This window comes from Armigeres subalbatus, unplaced genomic scaffold (genome assembly GCF_024139115.2).
Source record: "Armigeres subalbatus isolate Guangzhou_Male unplaced genomic scaffold, GZ_Asu_2 Contig288, whole genome shotgun sequence".
In the NCBI taxonomy this organism is placed as follows: domain Eukaryota; kingdom Metazoa; phylum Arthropoda; class Insecta; order Diptera; family Culicidae; genus Armigeres; species Armigeres subalbatus.
The window spans coordinates 36,435-59,641 of record NW_026943028.1 but is presented as its reverse complement, the minus strand read 5'-3'; the positions used below and the strand labels follow the sequence as shown (position 1 = coordinate 59,641).

The following is a 23,207-nucleotide window of genomic DNA, read 5'->3' as shown; positions in this document are numbered from 1 at the left end:
AATAACATGCAAGACACGTAACTTTGTGTGGGGATTCCTTAACCCCCACAGAATACTTGACGCAATACATCAAAATTGACGAACAGGAACTGAGCAGAGCTTGATTCGACTTTGGATGGACATGACATCAACGGAGTGGACAGCAGATCTTCAGACATTCGAACGAGCGGCTCCTGCCGCGGCGGATGGACTTAACTATGGAGGACAAACATTCTCTGAGATTTTTGACTATATATTATAAAACAAAAACTTAACTGGGACGCGGAGACCCGAAGGCCTCCGCAGCGCCAACAGGCGCCTGATAGAGAAGGAGTTAATCCTCCTCGTAAGTTGACGTGGACGGAGTGTTGTTGTCGGAAATTGGTAGGACACATACTTTGGAAATCGCTCGAAGGAAGTCTCCGTCCTTCGTGCGAACTTTGACAACACGGATATTGCCGTCTTTCCCCGGGTGGATCTCACTGACACGACCCATTCGCCACTTGAGAGGTGGTAAATTGTCCTCACGTAGTAGTACCATGGTTCCGACGAGAATGTTGTTCCGTTGTCTGGTCCATTTCGTGCGAGCATGCAAGCTCGACAAATATTGCGTTGACCAACGTTTCCAGATACATTGGAGGAAGTACTGAACTCGCTGCCATCTTGAGAGCCGAGACTGATTGAGCTCTCGCAGAGATGGTTCTGGTACTGCTGTGAGTGGCCTACCCACAAGAAAGTGACCTGGTGTCAGAAAATCCAAGTCGTCTGCGTCGTTCGAGAGTGGCGTAATTGGCCTCGAGTTGAGGCAAGCCTCAATCTGTGCCACCAGGGTAACCATTTCGTCGGCTACGAGTACGGTGTTTCCAAGAGTGCGCTTAAGATGACCTTTCATCGACTTCACGGCGGCTTCCCAAAGTCCACCGAAGTTGGGGGATTTCGCAGGGATGAATTTAAAGTTGATGTTCTCCAATGAAGCTTCTTCAGTCACCGCTTTTACGAACATTTGGTTGTTGAACAGCTTTCGAAGATCGTCTAACTCGCGTCGGGCACCAACAAAGTTAGTTGCGTTGTCACACATAATGATCTTTGGTCTACCTCGCCGGGAGACAAATCTTCTCAGCGCCGCGACGAAAGCTTGTGTTGTGAGGTCTCCAACGACCTCCAGATGAACGGCCTTCACTACAAGGCACACAAATACTGCTACGAAACATTTGATTGAACCACCCTTGCGATATGGGTTCTGAATATAAAACGGACCACAGTAGTCCACTCCCACGTGCAGGAACGGTGGAGCTGGATTGACCCGCTCAGCTGGTAAATCTGCCATGAGTTGTTCGGAACTCTTCGGTCGAGCCCGAAAGCATTTGATGCACCGATGAATAACTTTCCTTGCCAAGCTACGAGCTGCTATCGGCCAGTATCTTTCCCGCATGCTGGCGATGAGCAATTGTTGCCCAGCGTGCAGGGCTTTCTTGTGATAGTAATCCGCAACGAGGATCGAAAGAGGATGCTGATTATCCAGAACTATAGGATGCTTTCGACCGGCTGAAATGTTAGCGTTTCGAAGCCGGCCACCGACGAGGATTAATCCGTTTACCAAGCGAGGGCATAGTTGCTTTAAGCGAGACGTAGGTTTGACTTCTCCATTCTTACGTAACGCAACTAGTTCTTCTGGAAAACTTTCTCTTTGGGCTAGGATCAGTAACTGATGTAAAGCTGCTTCTCGTTCTTCAAGTCGCACTAGGCCTACTCTGCGGTCACTAGTGTTTCGACAGTTGTGCACAAATCTCCGAATGAGTGATACGATGCGAACAAAATCTTGTAATGACGATCGAAGGCTGAAGATTGTGCTAGGTTCAATAACTTGCGCTGGAGCCGATACCGTTGTGCGTTCCTCGAGTAACAGAGGATCTAGGTCCTCGTGATTTATGTTAGCCGATGTCGGCCATAAGGTTTTGTCTAACCGTAACCAAGGTGGCCCTTGCCACCACATCTGGAAATCCTTCAGCTGATGAGGATCCATTCCTCTTGATAGAACATCGGCCGGGTTGTCCAAGCCGGCTATGTGATTCCAGATACCTCCACGTGTGATGTGCTGAATTTCAGATACCCTGTTGGCCACGAAAATGTTCCAACGAGACGGAGGCGCTGCGATCCAACACTTAACGATCATTGAGTCGGTCCAAAAATACGGCTGAACTGCGATCTTGAGACTTTGGACGACTTTTTCGTACAGATGTGCGCCTGTGAGTGCAGACGAGAGCTCCAATCGTGGAATCGAAATTTGTTTTCGTTTCTTCTCTAGGTCTTCAAGCGGAGCTACACGAGATTTAGCGGTAACCAGTGACGACGAAACTGTACCATCGAACGAGACACACCTGAGGTAGATGCAGGCGCCGTACGCCTTCTGGGATGCGTCGCAGAACATGTGAAGCTCGACGGACAATGTTTCGCTTCCGAATGCGATCCAACGAGGTACTTGCAACAAAGTCAGACCTTCCAAACTTTCTCTGAATCCTCTCCACCACACTTGAAGCTCTTCGGGTAGAATATCATTCCAGGAGCACTTTGTTCTCCAATGATCCTGAAGAAATACCTTGGCTGGAACAAGACTAGGTCCAACCAGGCCTAACGGATCGAAAAGCTTCGCAAAATCGGACAATATGATCCTCTTGGTGATCTCAGTAGCAGGGTTCCACTGAGGTACAGTGAACCGAAAAATGTCTGAACGGGGTTCCCATTTTATTCCAAGGGTTTTAACTGTGGGGTTAGAGAGTTCGAGATCCAAACAAGAGCGTTCATCTCGCAGATAAGGTGGAATATGATCCAGCAATTCTCGAGAGTTGGAGCTCCATTTCCTCAAGGTAAGCCCAGCTGTGCTTAGAACTTCGATCAGATCCTGTGACAATTGTACAGCTTCTTCAAGGCTGTCAACGCTCTTCAGCATATCGTCGACGTAGAACTCGTAGAGAATCGTATCAGTGGCGGCAGGGAAGTTGTTCTTCTCATCCTCCGCCAACTTCTTCAGGCAACGCGTGGCCAAGTACGGTGCCGAAGACGTGCCGTACGTGACTGTGGTCAGCATGAACATTCGGAGCGGCTTGGTAGAATCCTCTCTCCATACTATGCATTGGAGTGGATGATCCATCGGATGCATCTTGATCATCCTATACATCTTCTCAATGTCTGCTGTCATCGCGTACTTCCTCAGTCTGAAACGTAGTGTTATGGAAGTAAGGTCATCCTGAACCACAGGACCCACCATGAGAGCTTCATTTAGTGAAACTCCAGACGTGCTAGCGCACGACGCATCAAACACGACACGCAGTTTGGTCGTGGTGCTATCGGGCTTTAATACCGCATGGTGCGGTAGGAAGTATGCTACCGGAACTGTGCTTAGGTCTCGTGCTGAAATCTCACTCATATGCTGCATCCGAAGATATTCGTTGATGAAATCGGAATACATTTTCTTCACGATTGGATCGGTATCCAATCTGCGCTCCAAAGCCATGAAGCGACGAGTAGCGATTAGCTGAGTATCTCCCAAGCGGTCAACGAGGAATTGTTTCTTGGGTAGCTGAACAACGAATCTGCCGGTAGAGTCTCTCGTCGTCGTTCTCTCAAAGTGTGTTTCACATGCCGACTCTTCTAGTGACAATGTGCTGGTGGTGCGACACGATTCCAGCTCAAAGAACCGTGCTAGTCCTTCTTCAATATTCTCTGCAGCACACGATGACACGACTGGTAAAACAGCTGACTCATCCGGAATCCCTCCAGAAACTATCCAACCCAAAAGAGTATTTTGCAAAATTGGACCAGAATCTCCCAGCTTCATTCGACGCGCTACAATTATCAGCTCCAGATATACTTCTGCTCCTATAATCAGATCTACAGCTGCAGACTCGTGGAACGTTGGATCGGCTAACACTATCTGCTTCGGCACATTCCAGGAACAAATGTCAATGCTTCGTGTTGGAAGATCGACGGTTACTCGTGGCAAGACATGGAACTTAAGATTTGCCACATAGTTTGTAGCAAGCGAATGAACTTCCGCGAAAACTGCTTGAGTTGATGCAGTTCGCGATCCACCGATGCCGACGATCGGTAAATGCTCACGAGTTCGTTTGAACTTGAGCCTTTGCGAAACGGTTTCAGACATATAGCATCGCTGAGAACCAGAGTCCAGCAATGCACGAGCAAGCAAAGAGTTACCGAACTGATCGTAAAGGCTTACGACAGCGGTAGAGAGAAGAACGGTGTGCGGAACGTGTTTTGTTGTAGCTAATGGAGCAGTGTGTAGGCTTGTACTGGGGCCGTCTGTGGCGGATAACTGCGAATGAGCGTTACTTGCATGTGTGGAGTTTAGTTGTTCTGTGCGTCCAGCTTGTGTATGCTGAGTGTGTGTTGAGTGACCGATTTGTGTTTGCTTAACTTGTAGTGGTTGCTGTCCAGGTGATTTCCTAGACGACAGATTCCCATTTGACTGTCCTGACTTGGCAGACGGATTCGCGATGGTCGACGAGTTCGCGTGAAGTAACGAGTGGTGCCGTTGACCATAGTGGAAGCACGATCCTCGGGTGCAGAATCGTGCGAAGTGTCCTGATGACAGGCAATTCAAACAAAGCAATTGTTTCTTCACGGCGTCGAGCCTCTCCGAAATCCGCATCTTCGAAAACTTGATACACTTAAAGGCGGAGTGAGCTGATTCTCCGCAGAATGGACAGCAGTTTGATTGGATTCCAGCATGACTGATTGTTGGACGAAATGGCTTCTTCAGATCCGGATGGAACTACTTTGCAGGTGCGATGGACTGTGATACGGAACAATGACTTTTCAAAAACTTTACTAAGTCCTGATACTTTGGAACTTCCTTCGAATTGTAGTATGATTCCCACTGCCGCAACGTTGTGGGATGCAAACGCTTGCAGAGCATGTACTGCAGTAGCGTGCTCCAGCCTTCAGTATTCTCACCAATCTTGGCGAGCATTTGGAGGTTCCTCTCGAAACCGTTGACTAGCTTACTCAACGTATCGAAATTTTCTTGACGAAGTGACTCAAGGGCGAACAAGGAATCCAGGTGTGTCATCACCAATAGCTTCTTGTTCTCGTACACGTTCTCTAATGCATTCCACGCGATCGCATAATTGGCGGACGAAATTTCAATCGATGCGATCTCTTGCAGGGCATCTCCAGTGAGAGACGTTCTCAAATAAGTAAACTTGTCCATGTCGGACAAGCTAACATCGTTGTGGATCAGGTTTTTGTACGTGTCTCGAAATGTGACCCAATCCGACATCCTTCCATTGAAGATTGGCAACTTCAGTTCTGGGAGCTTGACTTTCGATTGGGGAACCACTGCAGATGCATGTGGCTGAATCTGCAATGAGTTACTCGTACCTGCTTGGATTAAACCAAACATAATTTTCTTCAACTGGTAAACGTCGTTCTCGAAATCCTTCAGAATCTTGGCATTGTTGCTGTCTTGTTGCTTCTTCACCTTGGTGTGTCGCTGTAGCTTGGCTTGTTCAGTTTCCTCAGGGTCCGTCTCTCCATCGGAAACATCATCGGTTAGCAGCTCGATCCGCATTCGCACATTGCTAAACTTTTCCCAGATTTCGTCTAACTTGGCAATTCGTAAGTCCAGCGCACGTCTATCCGCTCCTTCGTGCTTGGTTTGAACAAATTCCTTGAGATTGTCTAGAGAAATCCGCAAAGCACGCTCCTGCTTAGACAGCAGTCGAAGATCGTCAGCTGCTGGCATAATTAATCACTTTCACAATCACAATGCACGTTAAACTTTACACTTCACTCGAACGCGAAATTCAAATCTACCACGCTGTTTGGACAATAGGGATGAATGAATGTAATAAGGACAAAGCAAATCAATCTACAAAGCGGACAAAGCCAACAGAGATGGCGAAACGGTCAAGGCTCAACTCAGCGAAAATGATTTGGACTACACAAAATTGTCATACATGCAGTTTCAATTATCTTTAATTGATGGTTCCACTCTAAATTTCATACCCTTTGGGTCAATTCACAAGCATTGGCATCGGTCTCACATGCATCAGAAAACCGCGCCACAGACAAACCTGCCCTCAGTACTTATCCTGTTTTGGCAAATCCGTCCTGAATTTTTCGAGTCCGAATTCCGGAGCTCAATCAGCAATCTGCAAATCTCCGTTGTGTCCAACTTGATCTCGAACTGATGATCGACAGCAGCAACACTTAACGATGAGGACGCCCGTGTCCTATTGTTCTCCCTCGTGGAGAATAATCAGCGACCACGCGGCAGACAGCAAATTGTTCTTAAATTCACTTTACTTTCGCGGTTCCCGACAATCCGGTTCGATTCTGACCAAAAATGTTCAACTTGCACTCAAACGACTTAACTTAAACGGAACTTGTCGGATACACGCACTTAAAGTTGATAACTATCTGCTTAGCGAAATGAATTTATTGCACTGTCTTTCACATAACATACAATATGCAGAACGCGACGCGTGGTGGAAAGACGATCTAATCGTACGAACGTTTTATTTGCAACTATTTGATATGTACAATTTCTGCTAGCTTGGACCTGACTGACTGCGTGCGATGTTTTCTAACTGCGGCTCGGCCTTACCTATCGACGATCGTGAGGCGATCGGTGTGATGTGGAATTTAATGATGATTATATACACACGCAAATGCTTGTCCAGTCTTCTCGGACACTAATAACTCAGTCAGTGTTCTAGCAGTATTGGATAGAATACGATTGAAGGCAATAATGATAATTTCTAACTTAGTTATGCGATAGCAGTGGTTCTTAAGCGCGAACAATTAGCATTTGCATTCGTAGGTGGTACAAGCCTGGATTATTGTATGAGAGTAGCATCACTTTCATCCGTTAGCACAGATATTGATTTGGGACTAATCACCATCTCTCAGATGGAACCAATACACTCTCCAATAGTTCAGATCTGTCTTGGCCACGTCCTTGCGAATGCTGAGGAAGAGGAAGGATTGTTAGTTGGACACCTACTTAAAAAAGACGCAGAGAACTCTACGACCTCCCATAGGCGCCACGGGAGGTTTTGGAATTGTTGGAAGGTTATAACAGTAGGAATCGTTGTCGTAGAACGTGATACACAGAAAGAACTAAGATAGAAATACAAAGTAGGGAAGGGACGAGCCTGGAATTAAACCACGACCTCCTGCTTATAAGGCAGAACCGATAGCCACTAGACCACCGAGCTCGTCCACAATTAAATTACATTCAAATTTGCTAAAAAATAAGAAGGATTATTAAAATGGCAAACACGGAGAAAAAATGTGGTAGAATCAACCAGATTCAGCTTCAAATGAACAATTTTTTTTGCATTGATGTATGAATAAAAATATTTTTGGTTAATACAACCACAAATAGGGTTCAACTAACCATACGCGATGCATCGTTGATACAACTCTCGTATATATTTGTATCATCCATGCTTTTCAGCTGTCACTGTCAAATAATACATAAAAAACAACAATATCCATTGTTGATTCTACGTTCGAAAATGCACCGAAACTTCTTTATCGACCCTACGATTACATCAGCAAAGCAGAAAAATGTGACAGAAACGAAATCGAAGCTCCCTCTCCTCTGCTCCATGTTTACTTCTTGTAGATGTTTTAGGCTGATTTTATACTGTTTTCCATTTTACAGAATGGTTGTCAAAAAAAGATATTATTAATGTTTCAATCATGCCGTGCAGGATTGAAACAACAATAATGTTCAATTGAATAAAGCTGTAAATCAGCGTTGAAACAACAATGTTGTATATTGAATCAACTGTATTCACGTTGTTTGATGCAACAATCGAAATAGTTGTTTCAATCGTACAAGATTCTTCTGCGTTTAAGCACCTGGGAGCAAAAAAGTCAAAATTTGACACAGCTTTCCAACTGAATAGCCTTCTTGGGATTAGAAAACTATTCCCTCAGTAAATGCTTTGGGTTTCATTGGTTCAAGGCCAATAACGATACCAGCCACCTTCTTACAGTCAATTTGGAATTAGGAGAGGGAAATCAGTTCTACACTCACCATGTGAAAGGGATAGTTGGTTTGATGAGAAAGTAATCTAAAGAAAATCCCCTTGGGAAGCGACTAAAATAATGATTTTGTACGAAGTTATGTCAAAGTAAACGACGTGTCACGTGTGTTTGGGGGCACCTTAAGCATTATGAACGAGGCCTATATGTACAAAGTGATATTCCAGATAATCTTCCATCGTGCAAGAGTTAGTGAGGAAAAATCATACCGGCTGCGATAATCACCGTTTGACAACGGATAGGGACACGGCAGGTATTTCCGTCCATCGTCATAGGGGCTAAAACCAACGAAAGCAACGTAAATTTGCTAGAACTCCACTATAGCAGAACGTTTCGCTTACGATTTGGTACGTATGAGTTTTACAAAAAAGCGTCTCTTTTATTGGTTTTCGAGACTATGACGAACAGACGAAAATACCTGCCGTGTCCCTATTTACTTTCCGTAAAGTATCTTTAAAAAGTCGTGAATATCATGCCTTATATGATAGTTGAGCTAGCCTGCCATCCCAAGCATAATTATCCTATGTTATTTTTTTGGTATGCCTTCCTCGGTGCACTGGTACATCAATGCTTTGAAGACTTGCTGGCAAATGTAGTCATGATAGACGAACAACTTATTTGCGCGAATGTGCCAACGCCGGGATTGTAGATATGGCTTCATTATAAAAACGATCTGGGACAACTATGCTTAGCCTGGCAGTAAAGCTATTCAACATTGCGGTAAAAAGTTTCATGTAGATTTTTCATTTTTTTTTACGATGGCGTGTGTATTCGATAATTTATCTGGAAATGTTAAATTTTGAACGATAAGTTTAAAAATGATGACAGTTGCATTCACTGCAAACGATATGCTTCGCTTTTTGAACATTCAGTTTCACGATTTCCCATAAAATATCCCATTCAACCATAATTTTCACAATCAATTGTCCTTGCCGCATACCAGCACGAAACTACCGTACTTACCGATAATAATAAACGGAGGATAGTCCTTGCAAACACAAACGGGCTCAAGGGTTTCTAACGTCAAGGTTTGCTGAACCTAGTTAACGATCGTCCGGAAGAATCACTCCTGCCTAAGCAAGTGAGAGTCCACTCAAGAACCACTTTCACCACATATCCCAAAGAGCCATTGGCCTACAGATTGACATTTCCGGCTTTGCCCGTTCTGCACACTTGAATCCAATCGGAATAACGAAGTGATTTCAATTTTTCGCACGGTTTTTAGGCGCGCAGTATGAATGTGAAAGGATTTTTTTTCCACTCCGATTTCCAATGTCGATTTCTATGCAACGCCGCCAGACAGACTTTGTGCTGTGGATGGACGACCGGTAACCGCCGCATTCAAATTGCAAGACACCACCAGGGACCGGAACCTAGTCGACCGTGTCCGCGCGAAACACTAGACCAGACCAGACTAGACCTCCCCATTGACTATTAGCTGGAGTAGAATCGGAAGCGAAAGGATTGAATTAGTGCTGCATCGTCATTTGCTATTCGATGGATGTGTGTATTTTTTTGTTGTTGTTGTATCAGACGGGGTGGGAAAATTGGTACACTCTTAGCGAGAAGAAGCCTAAAAATAGATAATAAGTTATTTCCATATTAATGGAAGTCATTTTCAAACTAGGAAGAAGACATCAAAATACAGATTAACAGAATTTTCAACCGAAATCTGAGTGTAGCACCCCGGAAGGAAGAGACGAAAAGAGTTTCCCACCGGTAAGAGTAGAGTGGGCGAAGAGCATGTGTACCTTGTAAGGCAGGCACAATACACACGGTCCATGGCTCACGGCTGAACGGCTCCATTTGACTCACAATGGGTGGGGGTATGTGGCTAAAGCAGGAAAATTGTGAATTGATTGTATTATCTATTACCTGGTTACTTTCGTATAACCAATGTCAGAAAGTTATGTAGTCACGTGTACTAATAGTAAAAGGTTTGATTATAATTATGTATTTTTGAACACAGCTAGTTTTAGTGTGGTTGTAAGGCAGAGCTTGATTTGAGGAACATCTTGGCGCAGGGGTAGCCAGCTGAATCAACTGTGAATTAGATTTGATACAAAACTGGACCGATTCTAGGTTGGTTTCTAGCTTTTGAACGTGTTTTTTATGTGATATTACGCCAACAAATTTATAGTTAAAAAAAATGCTCATATTCACATTACCTTTGAGATTCTGGGAGATTTTTGTCAAATTTTCCTTTGTTTTATAATTCTGGAAATATTTTAAGGATTTTTGAAAAAAACATTGAGATCCAGAAGGTGTTTTTGAAGTAGTATTGAATGAAGGACAGATGAAAACTAGGGATTTTAATGAGATTTGGTTAGTAAACTTGATATTGTCGTTCCTTAGCCGTGCTCCATCATGGGCACTTCTCGCGAGTTGCAACATCCGAAAAGGGAACAAACACGATTGTCGCTCGAGCTTGCTTCGGTTTTCAATATTCTGTGAGAAATTCTTCTAAGTTTTCGTCAGAGTTATAAATTGCTGTAATTACGCATAGTTAGTGCGAATTCGAAAGAATTTAAAAATTAACAAATCTTGGCATCATTCAACTATTTTTTTGAAATAGAGTGATTTTTTATTATTTTATAAGCTCATCATTCAACTAGTATATAAAATAATTATTATAGGCAAATTTAATGAGAATCTATCCCAGAGTGCGCTGCGTTAGATTGAGTGAAACCGGCTTGTTTACTAGTTATTCTAGTTTGAATTTTTGATTATCAAAATTATCTCAATATTTATTCAACAGACCTTCATTTTCCATTGCCAATGGGTTTTTCTATCGCTTATCTTTCTACTCTGACCAATCCTGTGTGATTTCGATCGAAAATAACAATTCCGGGAGTTCATAACCTTTGGTCCGGATCGACATTTTTTTCAAATTTCTCTCGAAAATTGTATGTAACAACTAACCGGATTGATGTGGATTGCATTGAAAAAATAATTTATCTTCAATTTCCATAGTTTTTGATCTCCCAAAAAGTGTATTTTGATCAGAAAAACGGAAAATGTTCGTCTTTGGCATGTTTCCGTTGGATTCTTTTACCACCCATCACGTTTTTCATAGTTTTCAATCTGACTACCAGATGTCGAAGCGATCGCTGAGTTTCAAATAAATTTGCCTATTACTTGTCCACAACTTTATATCTGTTCAGATGAATGTACGTTCTTCGATCTCAACGGTAAGACTGGAACAGACATTTCTGTTATGTTACAAGAGGCCGAATTTTGTTGAACAGCAAAAACTAATCATCTGGACTTGAAAGGACATTCTACTGAAAAGTTTATAATAATATCACAGAGAACAGACGTTGAAGCTCCACTTGCCATGTTGTGATAAATTTTTACTGTTCATTTTGAAATTACTTTGGAATGTCGCCGGTATCCCGTGCATGATCAGCGCTAGCGTCATCAAAAAATGCCACTGTGCGCTAGTGTCGTTATGCATGCAAGAGCATACCAGCGCCATCGTGTTGTCAAAATGAGATTGTGAGTTGCAATGTCGACGTCGATGGCGTTGGGGTTCGGTGTGTTTGTTTACACATGTTTTGCAAGAAATTTTGTTCGAGCCTCCATGTCTGTTCTCTGTGATAATATGATCATCTGTTTTGCGGCATACTTGCCCAATTGATTCTAATTTATAATCTTATTTATCGTTTGAATTCTCATTAGCATAGGAGCATACAAGCACAGACAAACAGACGTAACACTAGAGAAATTACCATCGACCATGACTTCAACGATCAATTTGAATTCGATTAATTGCGTGTTTCACAACTAGAGGCGCTAGCGTCGTAATCCTTCGAGTTTGACATTTCACTCCAGCGCCTTCTGGTGACAAAGTCTTACGAAACATTGTTTCGTGTAACATGCTCGCAAGATGGTGGTAGAGGAGTTGGGCGATGGATTTTTAAGAAAAATGTTCAAGTTGTTACGTCTGTTTGTCTGTGATACAAGTATGGGGGCCAATAATATGCGTACACCCAAAAAAACAAATCTGACAATTATTGTATACAATCATGGCATATAAATTTCTGCAAAGTTTTAATATTATGAATGTAAACTTTTCATACAGACATAAAAAATTATATAGGGTAATTCGCCAAATGTTGAACGGCTAATTTTGTCGCCTATTGTTGAACTCCCATAAGAAATGCACGTGCGTTCAACAATAGGCGAAGAAATTAGCCGTTCAACCATTGGCGAATTACCCTATTAATATATTTTTCAAACAATATTGTTTTTGAACAAATCAGAACAGAAAAATATATTAAGCTCTTTTAGTGGCATTCAATCGTCTAAGACGAATTAAGTACTCTCCATTTAATTCCACCAATTATTTTCGATATCTTTGCAGATACGTATTTCGACCACAACTGTGTGCACAAGTGAATCTGGGGAGGGCCAGCCCCAACCCGAGTTCCGAACATCTTGAATGGAGGCTTCCGAGCCTCTTGAAAGGAGGCTTCCGAGCCTCTTGAAAGGAGGCTTCCGAGCCTCTTGAAAGGAGGCTTCCGAGCCTCTTGAAAGGAGGCTTCCGAGCCTCTTGAAAGGAGGCTTCCGAGCCTCTTGAAAGGAGGCTTCTGAGCCTCTTGAAAGGAGGGTTCTGAGCCTCTTGAAAGGAGGCTTCTGAGCCTCTTGAGAGGAGGCTTCTGAGCCTCTTGAAAGGAAGCTTCCGATTCCCTTAAAAGGAGGCTTTCAAGCCTCTTGAAAGGAGGCTTCCGAGCCTCTTAAAAGGAGGCTTTCGAGCCTCTTGAAAGAAGGCTTCCGAGCCTTTTCAAAGGAGGCTTCTGGGCCTCTTGAAAGGAGGCTTCCGGGCCTCTTGAAAGGAGGCTTGAGCCTCTTGAAAGGAGGCTTCTGAGCCTCTTGAAAGGAAGCCTGAGCCTCTTGAAAGGAGGCTGGAGCCTCTTGAAAGGAGGCTTCTGAGCCTCTTGAAAGGAGGCTTCTGAGCCTCTTGAAAGGAGGCTTCTGAGCCTCTTGAAAGGAGGCTTCTGAGCCTCTTGAAAGGAGGCTTCTGAGCCTCTTGGAAGGAGGCTGAGGCCTCTTGAAAGGAGGCTTCTGAGCCTCTTGAAAGGAGGCTTCTGAGCCTCTTGAAAGGAGGCTTCTGAGCCTCTTGAAAGGAGGCTTCTGAGCCTTTTGAAAGGAGGCTTCTGAGCCTCTTGAAAGGAGGCTTCTGAGCCTCTTGAAAGGAGGCTTCTGAGCCTCTTGAAAGGAGGCTTCTGAGCCTCTTGAAAGGAGGCTGCCGAGCCTCTTGAAAGGAGGCTGCCGAGCCTCTTGAAAGGAGGCTGCCGAGCCTCTTGAAAGGAGGCTGCCGAGCCTCTTGAAAGGAGGCTTCCGAACCTCTTGAAAGGCGGCTTCCGAGCCTCTTCAAAGGCGGCTTCCCAACCTCTTGAAAGGAGGCTTCCGAGCCTCTTGAAAGGAGGCTTCCGAGCCTCTTGAAAGGAGGCTTCCGAACCTCTTGAAAGGCGGCTTCCGAACCTCTTGAAAGGCGGCTTCCAAGGCTCTTGAAAGGCGGCTTCAAAGCCTCTTGAAAGGAAGCTTCCGAGCCTTTTCAAAGGAGGCTTCTGAACCTCTTGAAAGGAGGTTTCCGAGCCTCTTGAAAAAAGGCTTCCGAGCCTCTTGAAAAAAGGCTTCCTAGCCTCTTGAAAGAAGGCTTCCGAGCCTTTTGAAAGGAGACTTCCGAGCCTCTGGAAAGGAGGCTTCCGAGCCTCTGGAATGGAGGCTTCCGAGCCTCTTGAAAGGAGGCTTCCGAGCCTCTGGAAAGGAGCCTTCCGAGCCTCTGGAAAGGAGTTAGTTTCCGGAATCTGTTCTGTGGTCGCCGCAAGGTCAGTTTTGCCCTACCAAGAAACTAAGGGGGTTTCTACATTACTCCTGTGATTCTGAGAAGTCGGTGGTGTGCAACTTTATGTTGGCTTTTTGCTCCGGAGATTCCGGATTTCCGAAACTTGTTCCGTGGCCAGTTTTAGCCAACCAAGGTAGTATGGCATTTTCAAAGTTACTCATGAGACTTTGAGAAGTTTGAAGTGTCGGAAGACTGACTTGTTTTGTAGTTTTATGTTGGTATTTTATACCGGAATTTTTTGCAGCCTCTCCTTCAGACGCGCGCTCGTGATCCTGCTGCCGACGGAAATTTTCTGCTGTCACCAAGCGATGATGTTTTGCAATTTTAACAAAATTCGTCACGGCTAAATCTTTTCTTCCATTAAATTGTGATACTTAAAAAAACCGATTGGTTTTCAATAATTCGCCTTCTTAGTCACAAACAGTAACAAACCCAAATCAGAATCTTGAGAAAATTTCAGTTGGCTGCCACTGATGCCATCCATGCGAATAAATATTTGTAGCATCTCCCTCTGGCGCGCGTTCGTGATTCTGCTACGGACGGCAACTTTCTGGCATCGCAAAGCGGTATATTTGCACCTTGAATAAAATGCTTCACACTGCAACCTTCCCTTGTATGAAATGGTGGTCCAGAAAAGAACCATTTTATTGGTCCTGCAACAAAACCAGATCCAGAACTATTCAAGAAAATTTCACTAGAGTGCCGCTGACGCCGACAATAACCACTAAATAGTTTGCCGCTAAACCGCTCCAGATGCAGAAACCACCGCCACCGATGCTAGGACCACTACCAACGCCATCGTTTCTGTGCGCTTTCCGTTCCCGCTCTCCGTGACCACTCTCCTTGGATTATCGTACAGAAATAACGCGCGAATCATGGGCCATTTTATACGCGGAGAAAATGAAACGGTGGGTCACAAGGCCCGTAACTTACATCATTCTGATGTCCGTGTTGGGAATGTATGAACGGGATTGATTTATTCTGATATTTTACTGGGTAGGACAAGAATTGAAATTTTCAATAGCTTATTGTAAATCATCAAAAGTTTCAATGGAATTTACAAATTGCTGGAGAGTTTCCGAGTTGATTGATATATAAATCTCGAAAATCTATCGATAGATAAAGGCTCTATTGACGTTCAAAATCTTACATGATTTCGTGACGGTCTCCAATTTTAGATTCTGATTTGACACTCAGTACCTTCGGGTAAGATGTTGTCCAACGTCATAACACGTCATAAGTTTGTTTTTGGAGCGACACTTAGTATACGAGAAAGGCAAAAAGTTATTAGCCGCTTAACAATAGCATGGCCCATCATATCAGACGTAGAATTTAAAATTTACAAAAAAAAGCATAATCTTCTGCATGGTGAATGAATCTCCGACGGCGAAGAATGACCGCAATAACGCTGCATCGAAAACGACAACACCACCAGCAAAACAGGCCAGAGTTTTCAACTGCACTACTACTGTAGATGCACAAGTGTCCAGAAGGAATATAGGAATACTTTATCCATCCATGGCGGAGCCATTATTTCCAACCGCTATTGTGGCATGGTGCCGTATAACCTAGGGGGTATCCATATGTTTTGAACAGTTTCAGACAACCCCTTTTCCAGCGTGGACAATTCACATAAATTTTCAAAAATTTCAATGAGCCATGAACAATTATCATGAGCCTCCCCCCTAAGCCGTCTACGTGGTAGTTGGACAACCCCTTAGCATTGCAAGTTCACAACACAGCACATGAAAAAAAAGCAAACCATTGTCAGTAAGGTCCAGTTCAAACTTGACATGCCGGTCATACATCGGTGCTTCAGAAATTGGTCCCCATAGCTTGCTATTTTTTTTATTCCCTTCAAACTGAGCGTGGACATCAATTTTCAGGAAGCACTGGACCTCAGACTAGATGAAGCATACATACCAACATGGATTAGTCATATGTGCATGGAAATGCACGCCACCGCACCAATAATATCCTATTGAGCGTTGGCGGCGCCACAGCGGTACAGTTTGATGACATTATCCGATGACACGGAATCGTTACCGAGTCAGTCAGTTCGAATTAACATACATATTTGCTTGTAGGTATGTAGTTGAGTAGGACGACAACTACTGCGCTAATCAATACCATAATCATTAACATTTACTTTATGGTTGCGTTGCGATAGCTGATGGATGAATTCATGACAGAGGGCGGAAAAACGATGACGTTTAGGGTGCTTTGCACTTTTTTAAAATAGAAAATGAAGCTTGCACATCAGTGCTGTATTTGTCATTAACCTGTTTGGATGAATTAAGTAAAACTTCAACACAGAATCATTTTGCAAAAATTTCAATTATTGTTGGTTTTACAGAACAATGTGATATCAGTTGCTCTCGTTAACTAGTAAAGGTTCCCCAAACACACGCGATGCGACAGTCGCGACGCGATTCCATCGCTTGGCGACAGCGATTCTGTCGCCATTGGTATGGAAGCGTAAATAGAACATTGCCTGCAGCGACCGAACGATAGAATCGCGGCGACTAGTTGTCGACGTCGCGGCGATGGAATCGTTTAGGTCTGGGGGAACCTTAACACTACAATGATGAACAATGCTAAATAAAGTAATGTAAATGAAAAAAAATTAATACTTTCTAGATTTAATTCGTGAATGGGAAGGGTAAGGGGAAGACTTCTTTAATTACTAAAAATAAGTAATTGAAGACGCGTTTCCCTTCCTTGCACTAACTTATTATAACTTTACTAACGCGATGCAGATCTATGTATTCGTTGGGAGCACCAGAGCAACACCATTATGATTCGGTATGATGAGTCTCGCATACTGCATGTGGGTTGCTTAGGAAGTAGATACGCCATAATTAACTACTTATTAGCTAATTTATTACGAAAGCGATTTTCCTCCCACTGCACAACTCTTGAACTAGAAAATTTCGTAATTTTGAAATTGTAATTACTATCATGTACGATCAGTAGTGATGGGGTAGCTTTGTGATTCCAACCGAAAGTGCAATTCTAGAAAAATAACGACGATGCTGTAACTTATGATTTTGTACATTTTTCTTCACTGTAGATATTTAAGTCAGTTGCCAAACTATCCAAACGTTTTTCCTCCTGCTAAGCTCGATCTAAAGAGCAACTAATTGCGACCATCCAATTAGCAAGCAGCTGGCAGAAGAAATCCTCATTACCGGCAAATTAAAACGCAGTATGTCAAGCACGCTCTGCCCGCACAAGCCTTCTTGGATGAACCACTTTCGAACCATTTTGGGCATAACGACCACCTTGGCATGCTGAGATCATTCGCGACGAGGAGTAATGAAGTGAATGTTTTCATTAATGCCAAATAAGTTCAAGCTTCGTGCATCTTGGTGGGTGCAAAACCTGCACTATAGGAGGGGCAGTGCGTTCAAGTCGGGAGTAGCTCGCCGAGAACCTCAAATTTAAAGAATGCTTATCCGTGCAAAATGCTAAAGAAATTGCCTAACGCGCGCGTTGCCACTGCACGTGTTCGTACCAACTTTTTTCCACACTAAATCAAATTTTAATTAGTCTTGAGAGTTTATTCTGTTGCAAACAGACAGATGTCTACCAATTAAACAAGAACTTTTGCGATATCTTCAACATCCGCATGTACCAAATCAGGTGCAATTGAAGTACTAGTTGCGAATCGAATTGTGAAAACCGAAATTCACATTTACGAATTAAACAAAATTAAGATTTTTTTTTAATCTCATAGAAATACAGCCAACCCTTCATGAGTCGATATTGAAGGAACCAACGACTCATGGAAATATCGAGATGTGGAATAGAAAATCTTTGGAAGGTTGTTCGAAGGGACGATCACGCAGTAACCCAGAAGATATCGAGTCGATATCGAGTCATAGAAGATCGACTCATGGGAGTCTGACTGTAATGAACAGAACTCCAAGACGTTTTGGAAATTTTCGGTGTTCCAAGTTGCTTAAAAAGTAAGAGACGATATTATATCGACTCATTGGACTTACCGGGATGTTTATCGGAACACGAGTATACTCATCATTAATGACCCAGTAGATCTCACAGAACTAATGAGCTGACCTCCAGGAAGTTTTGGAGAGCTTAGATAATCTGAAGTAGCTTGGAAAAGAAAAAAATTCAATCATTTCGACTTAACCTTAACGACCTGAGATATTTTATCAGTGCAACAGTTGTAATACACAGCAAATAATTATGAAAATTCAACGACGTGTAAAATTGCAGCTGATCCCAACAAATGAATAAACATTCAATATTAAATTGAATTTTATTGAATTTTACAAGCAAGCACAGTTTAAATTCATTTTGATTTGAAAATACATTAATATCGATTAAATTTTGCGTTCATTTGCATGCTCCAAATATGTGCATGAAAATACATTTAAAAACATATTTTTATCTGTGTATCCAAGACTTAGTTGATCTTATAGAACCAATGTTCTGATCAATAGTATGGCACTCGTTACTTGGTTGATCTCATAGAACCAATCATTTGAACTCCATGATGTTTTGGTGAACTCCGAAATTCTGAAGTGGGTTGAAAAAGTAAGTAATGAAAACATTTCAACTCAACGGACTGCGATATCCATTCAATACTTGAATGGTGGATGTAGGGATGTTGGGCCGTTACCTTCGATTGGCACTGGTTCCGATTGATTTTTGGGTTTCGGTTGGTGGGGTTTTGGTTTCCTTGGATGGTTTGGGGTTCCTTCTTCGGTTTTCTCGCCTTTGCCAAATGATCCGAACGCACTTTTACACTGCCAAACTACATTTTATTCACTCACAATACGCAACATTTATTAATTTACATTACACTACACATTTTAGACATTTAACTCTTAACATTTATTTCATCTTATAGACTAGACATTTAAAGTTTGGCTATTCGGTATGGCGATCCTTATACAACTGATTAATGATGGTGGATTTCTCGGGTGATGGGTTCGTGCTGCTGTATCATCCCTTCGCCAGTTACGTAGCCAGTGACCGACCTCAAAAAGGGGTGGGGAACTTATTGGTGCGTTCCTCAACATTCTCCCCCACCCTGAAATTTGTAGAATTTCTGAAAAGAAAGAAAAGAACCTCTCGGAACACGGGTGGACGACATGGCAACGCAATGCAACTCAACTTTGGTTCTCTTCGTCTGGCGGTTGATTAGCTGGTGGTAGTAGGCATACTTTCTCCACAGGACGCTTTAGGAATCCAGTGGCGGTTTTGACGGACACCACCCTAACGACTCCATCGCTGCCAGGATGTACTTCCATTATGCGCCCAAGTTTCCATTGGGCCGGAGGGGAATTTTCGTCCTTCAGGACCACGAGTTTTCCAACGGTGATCTCAATTGGTGGTTTCCAACGCTTTGTCCGGCTCTGTAGTAGCGACAAGTACTCCGTTCTCCACCTACGCCAAAATACCTGTACCCTTTGTTGAATCAACTGAAATTGGGTCAGTCGGTTCGTTGGGAGGTGTAGAAGATCCGGATCTGGTAGCTTGCGGAGCGATGTTCCAATTAAAAAATGGCCAGGTGTAAGTGGTTCGAAGTCATTCGGATCGTCTGACATCTCCGTAATAGGCCTGGAATTCAGACAAGCCTCCACCTGTACCAGAAGAGTGTTGAAGTCCTCGATCGTCGCAGGGTTATGCCTCCCATAGGCCTCCAAAATGGGGAGCAGCAGGGGGATTGAAGTGCCATTGTATGCCGTCCTGAGCACTGTCTTGGCTGACCCTGTCCTGGTGATGCTTACTGCGAAGTAGATCGAACAACTGCTGCAATTGATTTCTTGCCCCAACAAAATTTGTGCCATTGTCTGAATACACCTCAGAACAATAGCCTCTCCTTCCAATGAATCTTCGGAATGCCTGGATGAAACGATTGGTAGAAAGGTCGGATACTAATTCCAGGTGAACCGCTTTTGTGCACATGCAGACGAAGAGTGCAACATATCCTTTCACTGCGGGTCTCCGGGGTCCTGGGCGGATATGGACGGGGCCGAAATAATCGATGCCGGTCTTGGAAAATGGCCTTGCGACTGTGACTCTTGCCGCAGGCAGCTCTCCCATGAATTGCTGCACCGCGGTTGGCTTTACTCGAAAGCAGCGTTGGCAATTATGGACAACGTTCCTTGCCGCACTGCGCCTCCTAGAGGCCAGTACTTCTGCCGGATTGTTGCCAATAGCAATTGAGGACCTGCGTGGAGCAGGCGCTGATGATAATGTTGGATTAGCAATCTGGTGAACAAATGACGAGCAGGTAAGACCATGGGGTTTTTGGCGTTATCCGACTCCTGTGAGTGACCCAATCTCCCGCCGACTCGGATTACATTGTCCCTTGACAACTTCGGATTGAACCATCGTAGTGATGAGCTCTTTGGTATTGGCTTTTCAGAGAAAGAGATTTCCATTCGCTCGAGAATTCTTCCTGTTGAAGTTTGCGTATAATAGTGATTTCGGCTTCATCTAACTCCTTCACTGTTAGAAAACCGGTCGGCTTCGGATCCTCCTTCCGCAGTATTCGAATCAAACGCTGCCAGATTGCTGTTCGCCTCAGCACATCTGTGTACGCAGGAAACTTGGAAATGTACCAGTCCACAAAACCTTCGGGCTTTTCATTAGCACAATGTGCTGTTGAACGAAACTCTGCTTCAACATCTTGGGCAACAGGAGTTGTTGATGAACTTGGCCATTCTTCTCTCATCTTCTTGAGCCATGGTGGGCCTTCCCACCATAGTGTGCAGGTATGGATTTGATCGGGTCCAATACCTCGGGATATTAGGTCCGCCGGATTGTCCACTCCGGCAACATGGTTCCATGAATATTTTTCGGTTATTCGTTGGATCTTGGCTACACGATTGCCAACGAAAGTTGTCCACATTGAAGGATTTCCTTTAATCCATTGGAGAGCGCAAGTTGAGTCGGACCAAAAGAACACCTCCATTGGAACCTGGATCGACTCTAGTATTTTTTCTGCCAACTGCGCGGAAAGCAATGCTCCGCATAGCTCCAGCCGGGGAATTGATTGGCGCCTCAACGGTGCCACCTTGGATTTTGATGTCAATAAAGCAGCCCAAACTTCTTCTTTGTGATTCTCGCTCCGGATGTACGCACATGTTCCATATGCACGCTCTGAGGCATCCGAGAAGATATGCAAATGAACCTTCGCTGATTCTGGTAAAACAACGCAACGTTGAATGATCAACTCGTTCAGTCGGGGTAGCTGATGGTGAAAAGCCTGCCATTCTGCCAGCAGCTTCGGGGGTAAAGGCTGATCCCAGCCTAATCGGTTTCCTTCCTCATCTCTTGCGTCCAAAGTAATTGCATGAACAGCTTCGCTCGCAAGATGACTGGTCCGATCAAACCAAGTGGATCGAATAATGAGGCTATTATCGAGAGTACCTTCCGTTTTGACAGATCCTCGTCAAAATTTGGAATACCGACCTTAAAGCGGAATTTGATACGATCGGTTCCTGGTAACCAAACCAAACCTAGGGTTTTCACGGATGGGTCGGGGTCTAACGATACTTCTTCGGTATTGGCGATCGCTAGATTTTCCTTGGAAATACCTTCCAACACTTTTGGACAATTCGATGCCCATTTCCTTAACGAAAATCCACCTTTGGATAGCATCGAATCGAGTTGGGTCCTGAGCTCCACAGCTTCATCTTCGGTGTTCGTACCAGTCAGGACGTCATCCATATACACGTCCTTCTTGACAGCCCTTGCCGCCATAGGGAATTGGAGTTGCTCATCTTCAGCTAGTTGCTGCAGCGTGCGCGTAGCTAGATAGGGAGCAGGTTTGGTACCGTAAGTAACAGTGGTTAGCTCATACCATTGGATTTCGGATTGTTCATCTGTCCGCCACAAGATGGTTTGGAGAGGAATGTCGTCTTGACAGATGAGAATTTGGCGGAACATTTTCTCAACATCGGCAACCAACATAATGCGAACCATACGACAACGGAGGATTATTGATCGTAGGTCGTCCTGGATTACTGGCCCTACCAGCAAAGCATCGTTGAGAGACGTTCCTGAGCGTGTCTTGGATGATGCATCGAATACGACTCTAACCTTAGTCGTTGTGCTGTCCTGTTTGACAACTGGATGGTGTGGAAGGAAACACCTTTGGAGGGAACGCTTTTTCCCTGTATCGACCACCTTGCGCATGTGCCCGAGTTGTTCGTACTCCACCATGAACTGCTTGTACTGTTTGTGTAGCTCTGGATCCCTATCCAGTCTACGTTCCAACCATAAAAGTCGTCGAAGCGCAATGTCCCTTGACTCGCCCAATTCGACTAATTTGTCATGGTTCCTTGGATACGACACGGTGTACCGTCCATTTTCGGATCTCCGCACGGTTCGCTTGAAATGCTCCTCGCATCTCTCCTCTTCTGGGGAATATTTGTTGCTGGTTTCCAATTCTTCGCAGCTCCAAAACCGATTGATCAGCTTCTCGAAACCGGTAGCCATTGCTGTGTAGCAGGATTTTTGGACTACAGCACCGATATCGTTGACCACACCAGAAACAATCCAGCCAAAAACAGACTCATTCAACGTCGGGAGCCCATTTCCCAAAGATATCTTTCTGGATTTGATGAGATCGAAGAAATGTTGGATACCAATCACCAGATCGACAGCAGCTGATTCGAAGAAGGATGGATCTGCCAGTTCTACACCTTCAGGTATTTTCCAATCTGCACGTCGGACACTTGTAGTTGGAAGATTCGACGTAACGGTCGGAAGAATGAGAAACTCCATGCTCTGCGAGAATGGTGAAACTCGCGACTTGATTTTGGCTTCAACGCGATGTCGCACCTTCATATTAGACTGTCCGATTCCCACAACGTCGATGTTCGAGCGCTTTCGCTTAATCTTCATTTTCTGACAGAGGCGCTCTGCCATGAAATTACATTCCGATCCTGAATCAAGAAGCGCCCGAGTTGGAAAAGCTACTCCTTCATCATCCTCCACTAGAACGATGGCGGTGGCCAGCAATACTGGAGCTGAGTGGTTGATCGCCATATTGGAAGACACTGTTGTATCGACTGCGTTAGAATTAGTCTCACTGGAAAACTGTGCACTACTGATGCTTGGTCGATCAGCAGAGGCACCTCTTCTAGAGGTATTTTCGGAATGGAAACACACTAGTGTATGATGCTTTCCCTTGCAACTACGGCAGACATATTTCGACGTGCACTCGTTGGCCTGGTGGCCACGTCGGAAACAATTTCTGCACAGCAAATGGCTCCGTAGCAGTTTATCTCGAGATGACACAGACGTCCTCTGAAAC

At 44.1% G+C, this 23,207-nt stretch overlaps 4 protein-coding genes across 4 annotated transcripts in view; all 4 read right to left on the bottom strand.

Annotated features, from left to right (window-relative positions):
* LOC134203899 (neprilysin-like) overlaps window positions 1–9,457 on the bottom strand; it is a 94,388-nt gene extending 84,931 nt beyond the window's left edge. The window contains exon 1 of the mRNA XM_062678732.1: window positions 9,019–9,457. The gene's annotated coding sequence lies outside the window, so the exon portion shown is untranslated. The remainder of the gene's footprint in view (window positions 1–9,018) is intronic.
* LOC134203896 (uncharacterized) lies at window positions 314–4,645 on the bottom strand. Its single transcript, XM_062678728.1, has one exon. It carries the CDS (start codon window positions 4,643–4,645, stop codon window positions 314–316), a length of 4,332 nt encoding a protein of 1,443 aa, XP_062534712.1.
* Window positions 4,769–5,740, bottom strand: LOC134203895 (uncharacterized). The gene has a single exon (XM_062678727.1). The coding sequence runs from the start codon at window positions 5,738–5,740 to the stop codon at window positions 4,769–4,771; it is 972 nt and encodes a 323-aa protein (XP_062534711.1).
* Window positions 9,458–20,240: 10,783 nt separating the features above from the next.
* LOC134203894 (uncharacterized) lies at window positions 20,241–22,939 on the bottom strand. The gene is made up of 2 exons (XM_062678726.1): window positions 21,406–22,939; window positions 20,241–21,247 (listed from the first exon to the last, which is right to left on the bottom strand). The coding sequence occupies exons 1-2, from the start codon at window positions 22,937–22,939 to the stop codon at window positions 20,241–20,243; spliced, it is 2,541 nt and encodes an 846-aa protein (XP_062534710.1).
* Window positions 22,940–23,207: the final 268 nt, after the last annotated feature.